Consider the following 15,715-nt stretch of genomic DNA (forward strand, 5'->3'; position numbering starts at 1 on the left):
ATCTCAACAGATGGTCTGCTGTCTCTTCCGGGTGCATTATCATGAAGGCCGTAACTTCTATTGATTGAGAAGCAGTCTAGCGGTTCCTCCACCTGACACTTGCTTGGTTATAACCAGAGGCACCACTACCAATGGTGGAACAATTGAATGCGGCTTAAAGGTTGCAAAAGACCACTGTATGCAGTCCAGTATCATATATTATATGACCAAAAGCATCTCTCCTACTTATTTCACAGTGCACGAGCAGTGTCTCTTCTACCGGCCAGGGGAAGCAGGAACCCAGAGGAGAATTTATCTCATGTCACATGACGCTGCTCCATTCCTACTTCCCCTGGGGGGACAAGAGAAGTTGTTAGCAATCACACTCTTTTCATGCCAAGTCAGCCAGTACATGCTGGAATCTGGGTATACCTGGGCATGATAGGAGTGTAATTGCTGTTAACAATCATATATATATTTATTAATATCGTTATTGATTTTTTTGTCCAATTTGGGTGTGTTAAGCAAAATTGGACACATTTTTTAAAAACAATATAAATATATATATGATTGTTAACAGCAATCACACTCCACACTCCTATCATGCCAAGTCAGCCAGTACATGCTGGAATCTGGGTATGCCTGGGCATGACAGGAGTGTGATTGCTGTTAATCATATATATATATATATATATTATTAAATTTTTTTGCACAATTTTGGTGTGTTACTTACTTTTGTTAAAAGTGTGGTTATTTTAAAAAAAAATTATTTTATTTTTTAAAGGTTTTCGGTTTTGGCCAAGTGAATCCAGAATTTTCGGTTTCGGTCCAGAATTTTTAATTTAGTTCAGCTGCACCCATTGCTGACAGGTGTACAAAATGAAGAATGTAGGCAGCTATCTCCCCAGACAGACATTGGAAACAGAATGGGTCGTACTGAAGAGCTTAATCTGTCCTGAAAAAATATAGGTTTCTCGAAGTGAAGTGTAAACCCCCTGTGCACAACTCTGAATATCTACCCCCCACTCCTGGGGAAAAATGTCACAACATTATTTCTACAGGAAAAAATATTTCAACCACAAAAACCTGCTTTTATCTGCAGACCGCCATTGTTGTCAGTCATGTGATTTTGTTTGGCTTTTCTGCTCAAACACCACACTGAGATGATTCTTTATGGCAATGCTAATGAAGTCCATTCCTCATTACTCCATCTGGGTGAGTTGGGGTGTTTAGTAGCAGATTGGGCTAAGATATGCAGCTGCCGTCTTATTCAAAAAACGAAACTGTCTTAAAAAGGCAAACAGCGCAATATTTTTGGAATCATTAATGTTAACCTGATCCAAGTAATAAGTAACCTGGCAGACTGCGGAATAAAAGCTGGTGTAGCGCTGTATAAACCGAAAGGGGAATCAAATACTCACAGCAGGCTGCAATACAACAACACACCAGCAGGGGTCCCGCGGAGAAAGAAAATGTTATATATGCCTAAAATATATTTTGCGGAGCAGCAGAACACTTCCTCTCGCTTTCTTTTTTTTTCTTTCTTTTCCATATGATTTATTGCTAGCGGGGCTAATGATAATGACACGTGATGAGATTTGACAAGACACAGGGGAAACAATAGTTATTTATGCTTTCCTAAAAGCTACCATTTTTAAATAAGCTATTATTGTTAATTGTTAACCCTTTGGTTAATAAGGGGTCATAAGGGCCCAAACTTCATTTTTTTTTTAAGTACTTTATGTTTTTTGTTTAAATAAATTGGTTTATATAAATATACACGCTGTGGGTGATGGATTATCATTCTTTTGTGTGTTTCAGGTGAAGACACGAACTCGAATGCTCTCGCCTGAAACTCACAAAATTGAGAGTAACAGACATTTGCTAACAACCTGCATATCACCTTAGAAATATTCAGAGCCCCCAGACAAAGTGCAATACGGGAGAGCATCACACAAGCGTACCGGCGAGGGGCACACATGTACACTTTTTGTTCACAGCACTGACAGGCTCGGTTTGTTTTTCCTCATCAGTCCGGGCCTTTTGGCAGACAGGTGATGGTATTTTTTATGCCAGTCTTACCGCTGGGGCCCATATGATACATTTTGTGTTATCTGCCCTAATTTATCGTGTATTTTTGCACTATGCCCAAGGACACGCTGCCCTTCGGGAATCCTTTTGGGGAGGGATGGAAAGAGTAGCTTTAGGGAGCGCAACCCCAGAAGATAAAGATTGGTGGCAGAATTATTCACTAAAGGGAAACCTGACATGAAAGTTTGAAGCAGAGTTGTGTTTCAGTTCCTTGACTTCACTATACATCATAAAGGGTAGTAGACAAACGGAACAACCTCCCGTCAGAAGTGGTAGAGGTTAACACAGTAAAGGAATTTAAACATGCATGGGATAAGGTCGGTGTCTTTAAATCAGGAAACATGGGCAGACTAGACGAGCTGAATGGTTGTTATCTGCCATAAGATACTGCGTTTCTGTTTCTCCATCCATTAAACTATAGATGATACAGAACCAGCGCAGCCCTTCTAGCTAGACGAACCTGTCCGTGTCGGCCCCTCACAGTGGGAGAGTTAAAACGGCTTTCACCCCCAGGTATCCAGACTAAGTACCGATCATCCAAACAAACCCAATCCAAACTAAATCCTCTTCCACCGGGATCGTTCATATCACCAAATTCTAAATAAAATCTAAAACCGCACTCAGATTAGTAAATCGCTCCTTTTATCCGGGACCACGGAGCGCAGGTAGAAAGCCTCCTATTACCGGCATTGTACTGCTACACATAACCCATGTGCTCACCTAGCACGGGGGGCGGGGACACTACAGAAGCCACGCCCACCAGGCGCATCCTATTACAACCGCTGTACTTCCTAGCCGCGACTCCCCTGCGCGCTGGCCAATTATACTGCAGCGTATGTCAGAAAGCTCTTATCGCCAATTGGTTCGCGTTCGCATGTCCGCTGTTTGCCATTGGCGGAGGTTGAGGCAGCGGGTTAGGTTGCGCCTAGAGCTGTCAATGTCTGCTCATCTTCCCGGTACTGGTGCTTGGTAATGGCATTTGGCCGTCGGTCGCTGTTGCTTTTGAGGTGGTGGCGGAGGCGGGAATTAGCGCTGTGACCAGGTGTGACAGAAGGAGCAGGGTATCCAGCGGGCTCACCCCGGGCGGGGCCCCATTTATTGTGTATGTTTTGATGCGCTGAGTGAATATGGCCACCATGGAGAAGCTGATGCGGGCGTTTGAGTCACTTAAGTCCTTCCAGCAGCAGCAGGGACCGGCTGTACCCGAGGAGCCCGTGCAGAAGCCGTGAGTACCGGGTGTAGGGGGGATACGCGGGCCTAACACCCCCACACAGCCAGCAGCGCTTCACCTCATACCAGTATGACTGCTGTGTGTGGCGGCATCTGCTGAATGTTACAGCGGCCGCAGGGAATAGCCGCTGTGTGTTCGTTGCAGTGTATGCAGTTCTGCACACCTGTGTAATATTGCTGCGTATCATAGTCATGTGACCGCGCAGGGTCCGACACCATAACGATACAGACCGGTTTTTACATAAGCAAAGCTTTCCCTGCATGCAGCGCTCATTCAGGGTAACATTCTCTGTTCTCTGCCCCATATATGTATATATATCCGTATAGCACTCCTGTGCTGTATGTAGCAGTTACCTCAGTATAGTGTGTAGTATACCCACCATTATACAGCAGCCCCCCTGATACTTGGTTTCCTGGGTATGATATCCCAGCAGAAGACACCTGCAGCATTCACTTCATGTCTGCAGAGACAGGCATGTGTATGTAGTGTGTCCAGAACACCATACATTTAATGTGTGTGTGTGTGTGTGTGTGTATATATATATATATATATAATGGCCCAGTGCTATAGGCCCAGTTCTCATTATAAAGTTTTTGGGATGCAGAGTTTGAATGTTGTTGCTATGGTGATAACACTGATTTCCAAGCTTTTCACCTCACAGCCCCAGGAGTTTTTTTTTTTCTACACAGCCCCAGGAGCGGCTGGCGCATGTAACTGAGATGCATTGTGTGTCAGGCCTGTTGCCTTACGTCTCTGCAAAGAGTCTGTCCCTATGTTATCCGCGCACTGTTGAAGTGAATAACTTTATTAACACTTGTTAATCCTTTGCACAGCATACCTTTGGACTGGTTTGACAGCCGGCTGTAAAAGCAAATCATGTCAGTATATGATTTGAAAGCGAACTTTTTGTTGTGGATACCGGTGCTCGGCGGTAGATTCCTAGCCAGCTGGGAAATATGGCTATAAGTCACTCCTCATGCTGCATGCTCTTTACATATTTATTGGCAAAATTGCAACAAATGGATAACTTTATTTTTGTAACTATCAAACATTAACAAGCAGACCCGTTGGGGTTTATACACTAAAAGGGCCAACACCGACCTGTTTCTCCAGCAAGAAGCGCTGAGCTGGCATAATTCAATGTGTGAGATTTGAAGAAATGTCACTGATTTAACTATCCATTATACAGGGCCAGCCCAGCTCTGCCTACTGCCAAAGCTGGCTTGGGCAGGCCCTTGATAATGTATAGTGAAGTCAAGCAGCTGAAACACAACTGTATTTAGTGAATAAACCCCTTTGGCACAAGTAGCCGGGTTGTCACCTGTGGGGCACTATTGTAAAGCACTGACTGTCTAATGTATTGGAGACGTTTTTGTGGGACTTCTATCTCGGACGCCGATCCAGGGACACATTTTGCCAATAGAAGCCGAACGTAATATCGGTGCCAGGCAGCTAAAATCAATGCAGCGGAAAATGTATTTTATAGCCGACGCTTTGCAATCACAGCTGTCACTTTATAAGCTGCGTCTTTTCTGCTCTATAGATTATTTTCTTTATTTGAAAAGGAAATTCACCCCGTAAAGAGTTTATCTAGTAAAAAAGGTAGCTGAATGTTGTAACGTTTTCAGCACGTTTTAATGGTATTTGTAAAGAAGTACAATGTGCATCTTCAAATAATTTATGCTGTACCACTAGGTACGAAATCTATTACAAAGATTTAGATAGTGGACTGTAAGCAGCCAATCAGGAACAAGGTCAGTTGCATGCTGGGATATTTTAGTCTTGGACATAGGAGATGTAAGCCTGCATCTTTTAAAGGGATGCTAATGGTTTCTTTGATTGATCAATGAAGCAAACCTAAGATTGCATTTCTGATCGCTGTTATAATGTAATCAGAGTGTGTTTCAACGTAAAGTGCTGGACGGGGGTGCAGGGGGTGCCTCCTTATGTCAGAAGTGGCTGTCTAGAAATAATCAGCTAGGAACAGATACTTCCTAAAATAATCTCTACGCGGCCTCAACCATTAAGAGCTGTTACAGCCAAGCCTTCTGGACGCCGGTGCCTCGGCAGCTTGGCACTCAGTGTAAAGATACAGGACTCCTCTGAACTCCAGAAGATGCTGACATTTGGTGACGTATAAGAGCCATTTGGCCAATATAATCTGTCTAAACAGCCACAATTATTCATGGAGGATGATCCATCAAGAGGCATCCCATTGACTCTTAAGCACAAGCTTAGAGTCAAGAGGATCACTTGTTCCCTGTTTAGTTTAACCTTATGACCTTTTCACATATATAATACAGTAGGCTGAAAAAAGACTTCATAGAGTTCAACCTTTCACACGTACCTAGTTCTAAAGTATATATCGCTGCTGCATTAACCTCTACCGCTTCTGCTGGGAGTATGTTCTGTTCTTTATGACTTTCTTCAAAAAAATTCCCGTTTTAGACATGGACCATTGTTGTGACCTTCAAAATATATAAATGTCTTTGAAATTATATAAATCCAATGTGAAGACATGTTATTACAGTACTGGGTGCTTTAATCCAGATTATGGCAGATACAGGCAGGGGGTAAATCAGGTACAGAGGAACCTGTAATCCGGTGCTGTAGGGAGCTGTTCTACTCATCGGATATCTTGGGTTATGTCGCAGCAGTATATGGTCTGGCTTTCTTGTTCGCTTGTTGATGCTCTAACAGCTGTGTCTAGGGGTATATACGTTTTATATTCTGTCAAACCATTTGTTATTCTTTATAAAACAATGGCGTTAAATTGCCTGTGAAATGTTCTCTGATTTGGCTGCAGTCTTGTTGGTACGTGACGTGCTTAATGGAAGTTCTTGATGCTTCACTGCGTAGAATGTATTCCTATTTATATGTAATACATCAGTTTAAGAGATCAGTTTATTATAACGTGTAATATTTTATATAGTGTTCTATGATCTAGTAAAGGGGTCTGTTAATGTACTTTCTAGTATATCTCACGCTTAGTATTCATGTCTCCTGGGAGACTTTGGTGGACGAACGTCTGTAGAAGTGAGGAGCTAACGGGATTTTTATGGAGCCGAGGAGGCATTTCTTCAAATAGCGCAATACGACAGTGCGACAATTCGCTATGTGGCTCCTCTTTGTCCAGAAACACACGCGTTAGACACTTTCTCATGATAGCATTTAATAGAAGTGGCTGGCGTGGGAGATGTTACTCTTGCATGAAGGTGAGAAAGGCTTCATTGGTCTCTGCACATCAAAGTGAAATGGAAAGTGTTTTGGCCGGCATGTGCGTGTTCTAAATACCAAAATACAGTGATGGGAGTGATAAAGGGCCATTGGAACACAGGATTTATTGATGGGAGTGATACAGGGCCTCTGTACGCCAATTAAGATATTCCAGTAAAAATCTGCCGTTTCCAGCTACAATAATCATTTACAACATTAACACCGTCTGCGCTAGATTTCTCATTCATTTTGTGTTATTTGAACACTTTTGAACAGCAGTATATTTACTTACTTGGGCTGCCAACTGCTTCAGAAGTTGCCGATGTGCCCTGACGGAGATGGGTCGGCTGTGATGTTGTCATTACTAATAGGTGGGCTTGTTCTGAGGACCCGATATAACCCGTCACCGTGTGTTACCTGCACCGCGTCTGCATGTGTACGATATCCGGACTGGCAGCCCAGTGAAGCACATTGCCAGAAACTGCTCTATGAACAATACAAGTACGTGTGTTTCACAGGGACGGCGTCTATCCGTCAACGGAAAGAAACGGGAAAGCCTGCTTTTTGCTCCATAATATGGAAAACTCTTCCTCCAAAACAAGTGAGATTTTACCATTCTACGTCATCCCTGGCAGCTTTCTCTTTACGGACTTTCAGTCAACTAAGGTAGAACATAATAAATATATATATGAATCTCATGCCTGTCCTTCCGTGGGCACGTCAGATATGGCTGACATTTTTTCTCAAACCAACCTTTTATATTGAGGAGAGTCTCTACGTTTCCATCATTATGTCTCGCAGTAGGAATCAGATGCAGCTTTGGTGCAAAATCTTAAGGCATGGAGGCGGTTTTTAGCCGATGCCATGACAAGAAGATTTCTCTGTTACGTTTTCAGTTCCTCAGGTGCTGGAATACCAACAGGAAGTTTTTAGAAGGACTTTGTCCAACTGCCTTGAAGGGACTGGTTTTAGCCTTTTCAGCTTTTTTAGATAAGAGTCTTATTTTGTAAAAGTGACTTGTAGGATTTGCCCTGTAACCAAGTCTGAAGAGTCTCCCTGGGTCCTAAAGTTGATGCTTAATAGTTTGAGGCGCCCTGGAAGAGGCTTCTTTAACATTTTTAACCCGGTGGCAGTCATTTCTGTGGGAAGTGTGAGTGGGCACCAGGCGCTCTCCATCAGCAATCTGTACTTGAGGATGTAGCTACGTTCTTCCTTGCTCCGGAGTCCATGCTCTTGCTGGTCTTGGAGAGTTTACCTTTTCATTTTATGCCCAAATCCGGTGTCGGTTACACCGAGGATGGATTCTGCTCTACTAATAAACTTTTCAGACACAACGAAAGGCAAGATGGTGTCAGGATCGATGTTAGCCTGCTAGATTACTCAAGCTGCTGAGACTTAGCTAGCTATGGATGAAATCCTCCACCAAGACATGTTGAGCAGAAAGTGTGGATGGAGAGTTGCATTTTCATGTTGGTGACTTAACTCTGTGATATGAAGCTCCAACCTTTTTCTGTTTCTTCTGCGGGAATAGTTGAGCTGGCCCGAAGTTCAGCGTGTATAGGGATGTTCCAGAAATCAACTGGACATACAGACGATAACCTTGTTTACAAACCGATGGGGGTAAATAAAAGTTTAGATAAAGTATGCTGTGCAGAATGGTGATTGAGTTTTATGCTGGGTGGAATTTTATTTCAGATGTACTTTTCTTTGGGGTGTTGATATTGTTACTTTTTTATTTATAAAAGTTCCAGCTGATTCCACAGTGATTTCTGCGAGTGGAAAGTACTAAAGTAACAATACTTAATTTGACAAGACACCAAAGTAACAGTAACTAGTAGTAGAGGGCTTGTTACTACAGAATCAGTCCTTTTTGATGGACCTTTTGGTGTCGGATGTCTACTTTGACTGCTGGGATGAAAATTAAAAGGAGAAACCTGGTCAAAAATAATGAAAGTAAAAGGTTTTATTCTTTATTCAGAGAAAATGCATACTAGCGTGTTTGTTATTTTTTGAATAATTACTTGTTGGTGACGGTGATGACTATTTACGTGGTTTATTTATATGAATGATAAAAGCTTGCAGCCTCTTTCCCCTGTAAGTGACACTTTGGCGTGCTTTGTTCTGTAGGCCTGTTGTCAGAATGCTGTTTGTGTGTGTGTGTGTGTGCGTGTGCGCGCGTGCGCATGAATGAAACATCTGCCTGTGGGGACATATCTGCTTACTGGGATACCGAGTAAGCCTGAAAATTATTCTTAACCCCTTAAAGACAATGGGTTGTCCTTAAACCCATTAAAAACAATGCATTGTGAGCCCGTACGTTGTCATGAAGGGGTTAAAAGAGCTTGGAAATGAACGGCGTGCCACGAAGAGCTGGGGACAGTCTGTTCACCAAAACTGTGTGTAGCCAGGTACATATTTAAATGCATGAACTGTGATATATCCTTCAGGTGTTTAACCCTTTAATCTGTATTTAACATTTGAGGTTGTTGGAAGCACAAAACGCGCTGCGCGGTAGGACTCCATGTGGAGGTGACTTTTATGCCCCCTATTCAATGTATTTAATGATCTAATAAAGCCCCCGTAGATTGTTTCCTATATTCCACTATGGCCCCACATGTCTTTCCCGGCTTATTTGGCAAATGCAGTCTTTGGCCAACATAAGCTCATCACGTGTGGAATGGACATTATGGGGCGGACAATACTCTACAGATAGCGTATTTTTAAGTGCGTCTGATGTGCTAATACAAAACGCTTTGAAGGATGTTAAATGAAGCTGTATGTACTGTAGTAAATGCAAACACATGGCTGGTGGCAAACGGACGTTGAGTAAAGAGGCAGTCCTCGTGCCTGGTAATTCCGCACATGGACCGCTTGCACTTCGCTTCTAATGCACAGTTATGGAAATGTTGTGTTTCTGCAGGCTTTATCATATACGCTTTAACGCGTAAGATAGCTGCGTGGGCACTCTGAGCACTTTAATAGCACCATTAAAAGTGAATGCATATTAAAGGACATTAAACTGTCCCTTTCACAAAAAAAAGTGCTCAATCCAGATCTTGTATCTTAGGAAGCGCTGTTTAAATTGTTGGCGCTTTATAAATAAGATATAATAGTAATAATGATAATAATTGTGTGCCGACCTATCCTTTTCTTTCCAGGAAGAAAGATCCTTCGACTAACAAGAAAGATCGTGTAAATCACTGCCTGACGATATGCGAGAACATTGTCGCACAGTCCCTCAGGTACCGTGAACTTTCACAACTCCTTAACAGTCAGAACCGATCTGCCGCACGCTTGTGTTTCTACGGCATAATCTCGAAACGGCGCGTGCCAGGTGGGTGCGCCGTCTCCTTCGCCCCTTTATATAATGCAGCTAGTGCGGATTACACAAGGAGAAGGAAACATAAATATATATATATAGCGAGGTAATTGAAATATGTGTTGGATAGACACGTGCCTATCTACAAATGTACAGACTACATGGTGGATCTCGTCTCATTGCAAGTTCTATGTTTCTGTGAAGATTTGTGACATCGTATAACTGTTTATATTCTATTACCAGCTACTTTATTTCATTTAGGATTTGGATTGTTTGCGTTCGTTTTGTTCTTTATTATTTATCTTGATTTTGCATGTTTCAGAAATTCCCCCGAGTTCCAGAAACTGCTGGGCATAGCCATGGAGCTCTTTCTGCTGTGCAGCGACGATGCCGAGTCAGACGTTCGAATGGTCGCTGATGAATGTTTGAATAAAGTAGTAAAAGTAGGTGCAGTTTTATCTGTGTTATACATGCAGGCATGGTCCATGCTGTTAGGTCTTGGCAGTGGTGTAGTGGAAACGCCATAATGCGCACCCTGCCTTGGGAAATGCAGTAATAACACATCGTTATTATTATAAGTTATTGTTTTATGTAGCGCCGTCATATTCTGCAGTGCTGTACAATGGAATGACACAGTTCTCCTACAAGAAATCTCATGCTGTGTACATTACTTGCACATCTTTCTTACCCAATTCTCAATTTTGTTTTTACCCCATCTGTCTCTACTGAAAGCAGGAAGCATACCTACGTACACTTCCTGGCCATGTCCTTGGATATTCCCATTGGAGCCAATGGGAGAAGGGATGCCATTAAAATGGGTGGGGCTAATGGTAACCAATCACAGTATATATAACATGCACAGCTAACTCATCTAGACAGCTTGTGTGACCTGTGACATCTCATTTTAGGACTCTCTTCCATGTGTTGCCATTCCCGCAATCTTTATATATTTTTTACATGTAGTTCTACCAGCCGTGGCCTGTGATTTTTCCACTTCTTCTTTCCCGGACCTTAAATCTTCTGATTAGATAACCGAGCGACACAGAGACTCTGTTTTCCTTTCTATATAGAGTAAGCTGTCTAAGCCACACCGATGTATTGACAGAAAGGCCAATCCTCCCATATCATGCATGGCTTGTTTCTCAAAACAGTTGCTTGTTAAATTACATAAAACTTCCTGCTTTTCCAGGCGGTAGCCGCCTCCTCTGTCGTCTCACCTAGCGCCATTTGGAATATAAAGAATGTGTTCATTCCTCATTATGGTGACGTTTCTTCATGCTATGTGGATAGAGATTCCAAAGCATTTTTACAGAAATTTGGGCAAATTGCAATGTGTTATTAGTAAAGCCCAGTGTTTCTTATGAATGGCAAATGGGGAAATACAGAAAAAAAAAATGAATTTTGAGTGTTAAGTGCTCTTAGTGTTTAGGAGCAGCATGTTTATTTTTATTGCTTTTATTGGATCATTATTAATCTGAATACTTGCAGTCCCTTGCTTGTCTGATGGTCTGGTGAGTTTTGCTTGTGTGGGAAATCTACTGACTGTTCTGTGCTATTCTCTTGTTGTAGGCTTTAATGGACTCCAATCTTCCAAGGCTTCAACTAGAACTCTATAAAGAAATCAAAAAGGTGAGACTAAGGTGTAATTTCCTAGGCGTGCTATTTTCAAACTCTTTGTGTTGTAAACACGGTAAAATATTTCAAGTGCAGTCTACTGTCACTGGCGACGCCACGTTAAAATACTTTAACATGCGCCCTCCGAGAAATGACAAACAGGGAGAAGCTGCTGCGCCTCGTCCATGTTCTGAATATTGCTATTGATTGGCAGCTTCAAGGCGCGCCAGTGATCGCTTTCCTCGCAGGCGCTTGCATCAAGCCTCCTCCTCGAGCCTGACAGAGGAGAGATCGATCTGTCAAGAGAAATACTGAATAACAGAATAGCAGCTCCTTTATCCTTAAAAGGTGGACGTAGAAGACGTACTGTTACATGCTTCGTCTCTGTCCTGATGTTGATTGTTGTGGATTGTCTTCAAGCGGGAGAATACAGGAGAATAAATTGATTAGAATGCTGACCCTGCTGCAGACCGCCACATATCTCTGCAATACTCGTGTTTATTTTCTAGCATTAACTGAGTAGACAACCTTTTTATTGATAGATTTTCATGACCGGTCACGGGGAAAGGTTTACTAATAAACACACTTATATACTTGGCTTACCATTACTATTGCAGATCACCAGTTTTGTATGCTTTTTGGAGGGTTAATTTACCATGCATTTAAAAAGGATATAAGTATTACTTTGTTGAGCTGGATGTATGCTGCTGAGGATTCCCTTATGCTTTATGTGTAGAACGGCGCGGCGAGGAGTCTGAGAGCGGCCCTCTGGAGATTTGCTGAGCTTGCGCATCTTGTACGGCCCCAGAAGTGCAGGTATGCCCGTTTCCTGATATATTGCACACTATCCATAATGGTGTATATATACGTGAAAATAACACACATGCATCTGGAATCTGTAAAGGATACCTTCAAATGACATATTTTCTTAATAAATGAGTTATTTGTGCAAACAAGGTTATGAGAAAGTTTCAGAGCGAACGTAGCTTGTCTTACATTTTCCCTTAAAACATATTTTTATGTTTGGGTTGAGACCTGCTGATTTCTAGATTGCAAATGGCTGCAACCGGCAGAAATTCTTAGAAATACTCCCAAGGACGCATTTCTTGATTGCTGTTCTATGTTCCAAACAAATTTGCCTTTGTAAATAACCTATTATATGCAAATGGTTTTCTATGCAGTGTAAAGCAGCAAACGGGTGCTTCCATAGGGCTGCACAAATCAAGGTGTGAATCATAACTCCGTAATTGCTTTCCGTGTATTGATTATCTGTTTCTCCCTCTTTGTGGCTAGACCTTACCTGGTAAATCTGCTTCCCTGCCTGACGAGGATCAGTAAACGGCATGAAGAGTCTGTGCAAGAGACGCTTGCTGCTGCTGTTCCAAAAATTATGGCTGCCTTTGGTAACTTTGCGAATGACAATGAAATTAAGGTACGGTCACCTTCTTTGTTAAAGTCTAACTCTGTTTAACTATAGTAGCTTTCAAGTTCCAGACGCGATACGGCAGTAATGATTTCAAATGACGGTTATTACACCCCTGAGACATTGAGATCGAGTTAGACATAAGCCACGGAGAAACGTGAAATGTGTCCTTTCTTCTTATATGCACTGTATGTATTTAAAGAGATGGAACTAAACAATCATTTGTCCAAGATGAACTTCTATAGGTTCTTCTATAATCTCTACCCAATGTGAGCACCTTATTGAGTCAGGGGTAGTCATTAGAACCATATACTTGATCAAGAATGTTAAAAGAAAGATAAAGAAAATATTAACAGTCTCTGTCTTAGTGTTAAATCACAAATTACAAGAACTAAGCACATGATGGGTATGAGTTACATGACATTTCATACGGTATACTGCAAAAAAAGTAATCTAATAAAGAATATAAAGTCATGTGCATGTTATGGATGCTGTGTTTTTAATTGTCTTCTGTCTCATCAGAATGTTTTTCAAAGCACAACCCTCCAATTATTGTAGCTTTTTGTATTAAAATAATAATAATTCAGAAGTTCCTGTAGCCTTTTTTTTCCCCTTGTGGCTACAGATATAAAAGTGTGGAATTTGTCATTAATAAGTTTACTGGCTGAAATTCCCGAGCTCGGGTTGTGTAATGTTTGCGTTAACAAGTAACTAAGGGTTTGTAATTTGGTTTTCCGAACAGGTCCTGCTAAAAGCGTTTATCTCAAATCTGAAATCCGCTTCCCCCACGATCCGTCGGACTGCAGCTGGTTCTGCGGTGAGCGTCTGTCAGCACTCGCGAAGAACGCAGTATTTCTACACGTGGCTTCTCAATGTTCTCTTAGGTATTTCATATCTTTGTTTTTTCCCTTAAATTATGAGATTATTCCATGTGTAAGATTAGGAGTTATAATTAAAACCATTGAGATTACTTTATTACCCAGGTGGGTAGATCTGGGGGCTTGGTTAGTACAGACAATAATGGCAACCAAGAATATAGACTTAGTGCCTGTTATAGAGACATGATGTAATGAGAAAAATGACTGGGACGCTTTTTATATAGAAAAGACAAAAAAGGCGAAAGGGGGAGAGGTGGCCCTATATGTGAAAGATAACACCAAATCTAATCTAACACAAGTTGGTGAGTAGGGTCGCTTTGGTAATCGTACGATAACTTGTGTAGGTGTGATTTATAGACCCCCTGGGTCAGTAGAAGAGATAAATGATCTACTAACTGAGAAAATATCTGAAATGGCATTGGAGGGGGGGGGGTAGATATTCTAAACTCCCTACTGGGATTATCTTTAAAAGATGCAGGTGAAGAGTCGCCTCGTACGGAGGTCATATTAGATTTAGTGTCCAGAAACGGAGATTTTTTTAATCAGATATTACTGTAGGTGAAAGTTGGTGATCCCTCAGTCCCACCGCACAGAATCAAAAGTTTTAGATTTTAGAAAAAAAAATTTTTTGAAATGAAATATGTGTAAAAGAGTCATTATCAGACTGGGGCCATTTAAATGGAGTCCAGAAGAAATGGGGTTATTTATTTAAAATTATTGAGGGCAACAGAAAATTTTATTAGGCTGGTCAGTAAGAGCAAATAATTGAAGAAACCGCTGTGGTACTCCGCAGAAGTGGACAGAATAGTAAAACCCCCCAAAAAGTTAACAGCAATTTGTAAAAAAAACAAAACAAAAAAAAAAAACCAGAAAGTGTGGAGTATAGACAGATATATATAAGATTAGGCAGAGAAGATACCCAGTCCGTTAAAGTTTTTTTTTTTTTTTTTTTTTTTTTTTTTTTAGATACATTAATGAGACAAGGAAAGTAAAACAAGGATTAGTTAGAACAAAAGATGGCTTTCAGAAAACACGCAGGTTTATTTTGGGAAATCATGCCAAACTCATCATAATTGATTTTTTTGATTGACTAAAATAATAGATTATTAAACATTAGAAAAACTACCACAACAAGAGGATGTATTACTTTGAAACCTTTGCCCCTCTAATTTAAGACTATCAGGAAATATTAGTTTATTGAGAGGGTAGTGGATGCATGTAATAGCCTTCCAGCTGCGATGTTAGATGTTAATACATTGGAGGGGTTTAAGCATGCATGTTAATGCAGGCGTATTACTGTAAGGTGTTAATGTTTGTGAGCATGTGATAACGTGTGTGTCTGTTACAGTGCGGTGTTAGTGTATTTTTTTGTTTGTTTTTGTTTTTTAGGACTTCTTGTTCCAGTAGAGGATGAACGCCCTACTCTGGTAATACTGGGAGTATTATTAACACTACGTTACCTGATCCCACTGCTACAGCAACAGGTGAAAGATACAAGTCTGAAAGGAAGCTTCGGCATGACTAGAAAAGAGGCAGAAATTTCTCCTTCTGTTGAGCAGCTAATACAGGTAAAAAAAGAAGGAAAAGTTATTGAACCTGAAGCTCGTATGATAAAGGATTTGTAACTTCCAGCTAACTCGCATATAGTGGCTTAAAGTAATACTTTAGAACAGTCTACTGACATCTTTGTCTCTCTGTCATTGTATGTAGCTCGGAAGAAAATATAAATGTTCATTAGTTTTTCCTATGTAATAGCTTGGCTTCACAAACAACTGAAAATGTAGTCCAAGGGGATCACAGAACATTGTATAGGCTGTCAGTTTTTGGTGTATCTGTTCCGAGAAGCCAAGAAGCGTTCCATAGACCATGGGGTAGTTTGCCTGTAAAGCCGAGTAAAGTAAAAGAAGTGAAGTCTGTGATTAAATACGGATCTTATTTCTACAGACGTCCAGCTCCTTTATTAA

At 41.2% G+C, this 15,715-nt stretch overlaps 1 protein-coding gene across 1 annotated transcript in view; it reads left to right on the forward strand.

The window, feature by feature from the left end:
- Window positions 1-2,979: 2,979 nt before the first annotated feature.
- Window positions 2,980-15,715, forward strand: part of HTT (huntingtin) — a 70,552-nt gene continuing 57,816 nt past the window's right edge. The window contains exons 1-8 of the mRNA XM_053458228.1: window positions 2,980-3,295; window positions 9,676-9,759; window positions 10,159-10,279; window positions 11,406-11,465; window positions 12,187-12,266; window positions 12,744-12,882; window positions 13,616-13,757; window positions 15,141-15,319. Coding sequence (XP_053314203.1) covers window positions 3,198-3,295; window positions 9,676-9,759; window positions 10,159-10,279; window positions 11,406-11,465; window positions 12,187-12,266; window positions 12,744-12,882; window positions 13,616-13,757; window positions 15,141-15,319 — 903 coding nt within the window. The 5' untranslated portion in view covers window positions 2,980-3,197. The remainder of the gene's footprint in view (window positions 3,296-9,675; window positions 9,760-10,158; window positions 10,280-11,405; window positions 11,466-12,186; window positions 12,267-12,743; window positions 12,883-13,615; window positions 13,758-15,140; window positions 15,320-15,715) is intronic.

Source organism: Spea bombifrons, chromosome 1 (genome assembly GCF_027358695.1).
Source record: "Spea bombifrons isolate aSpeBom1 chromosome 1, aSpeBom1.2.pri, whole genome shotgun sequence".
NCBI classification, from domain to species: Eukaryota; Metazoa; Chordata; class Amphibia; order Anura; family Pelobatidae; genus Spea; species Spea bombifrons.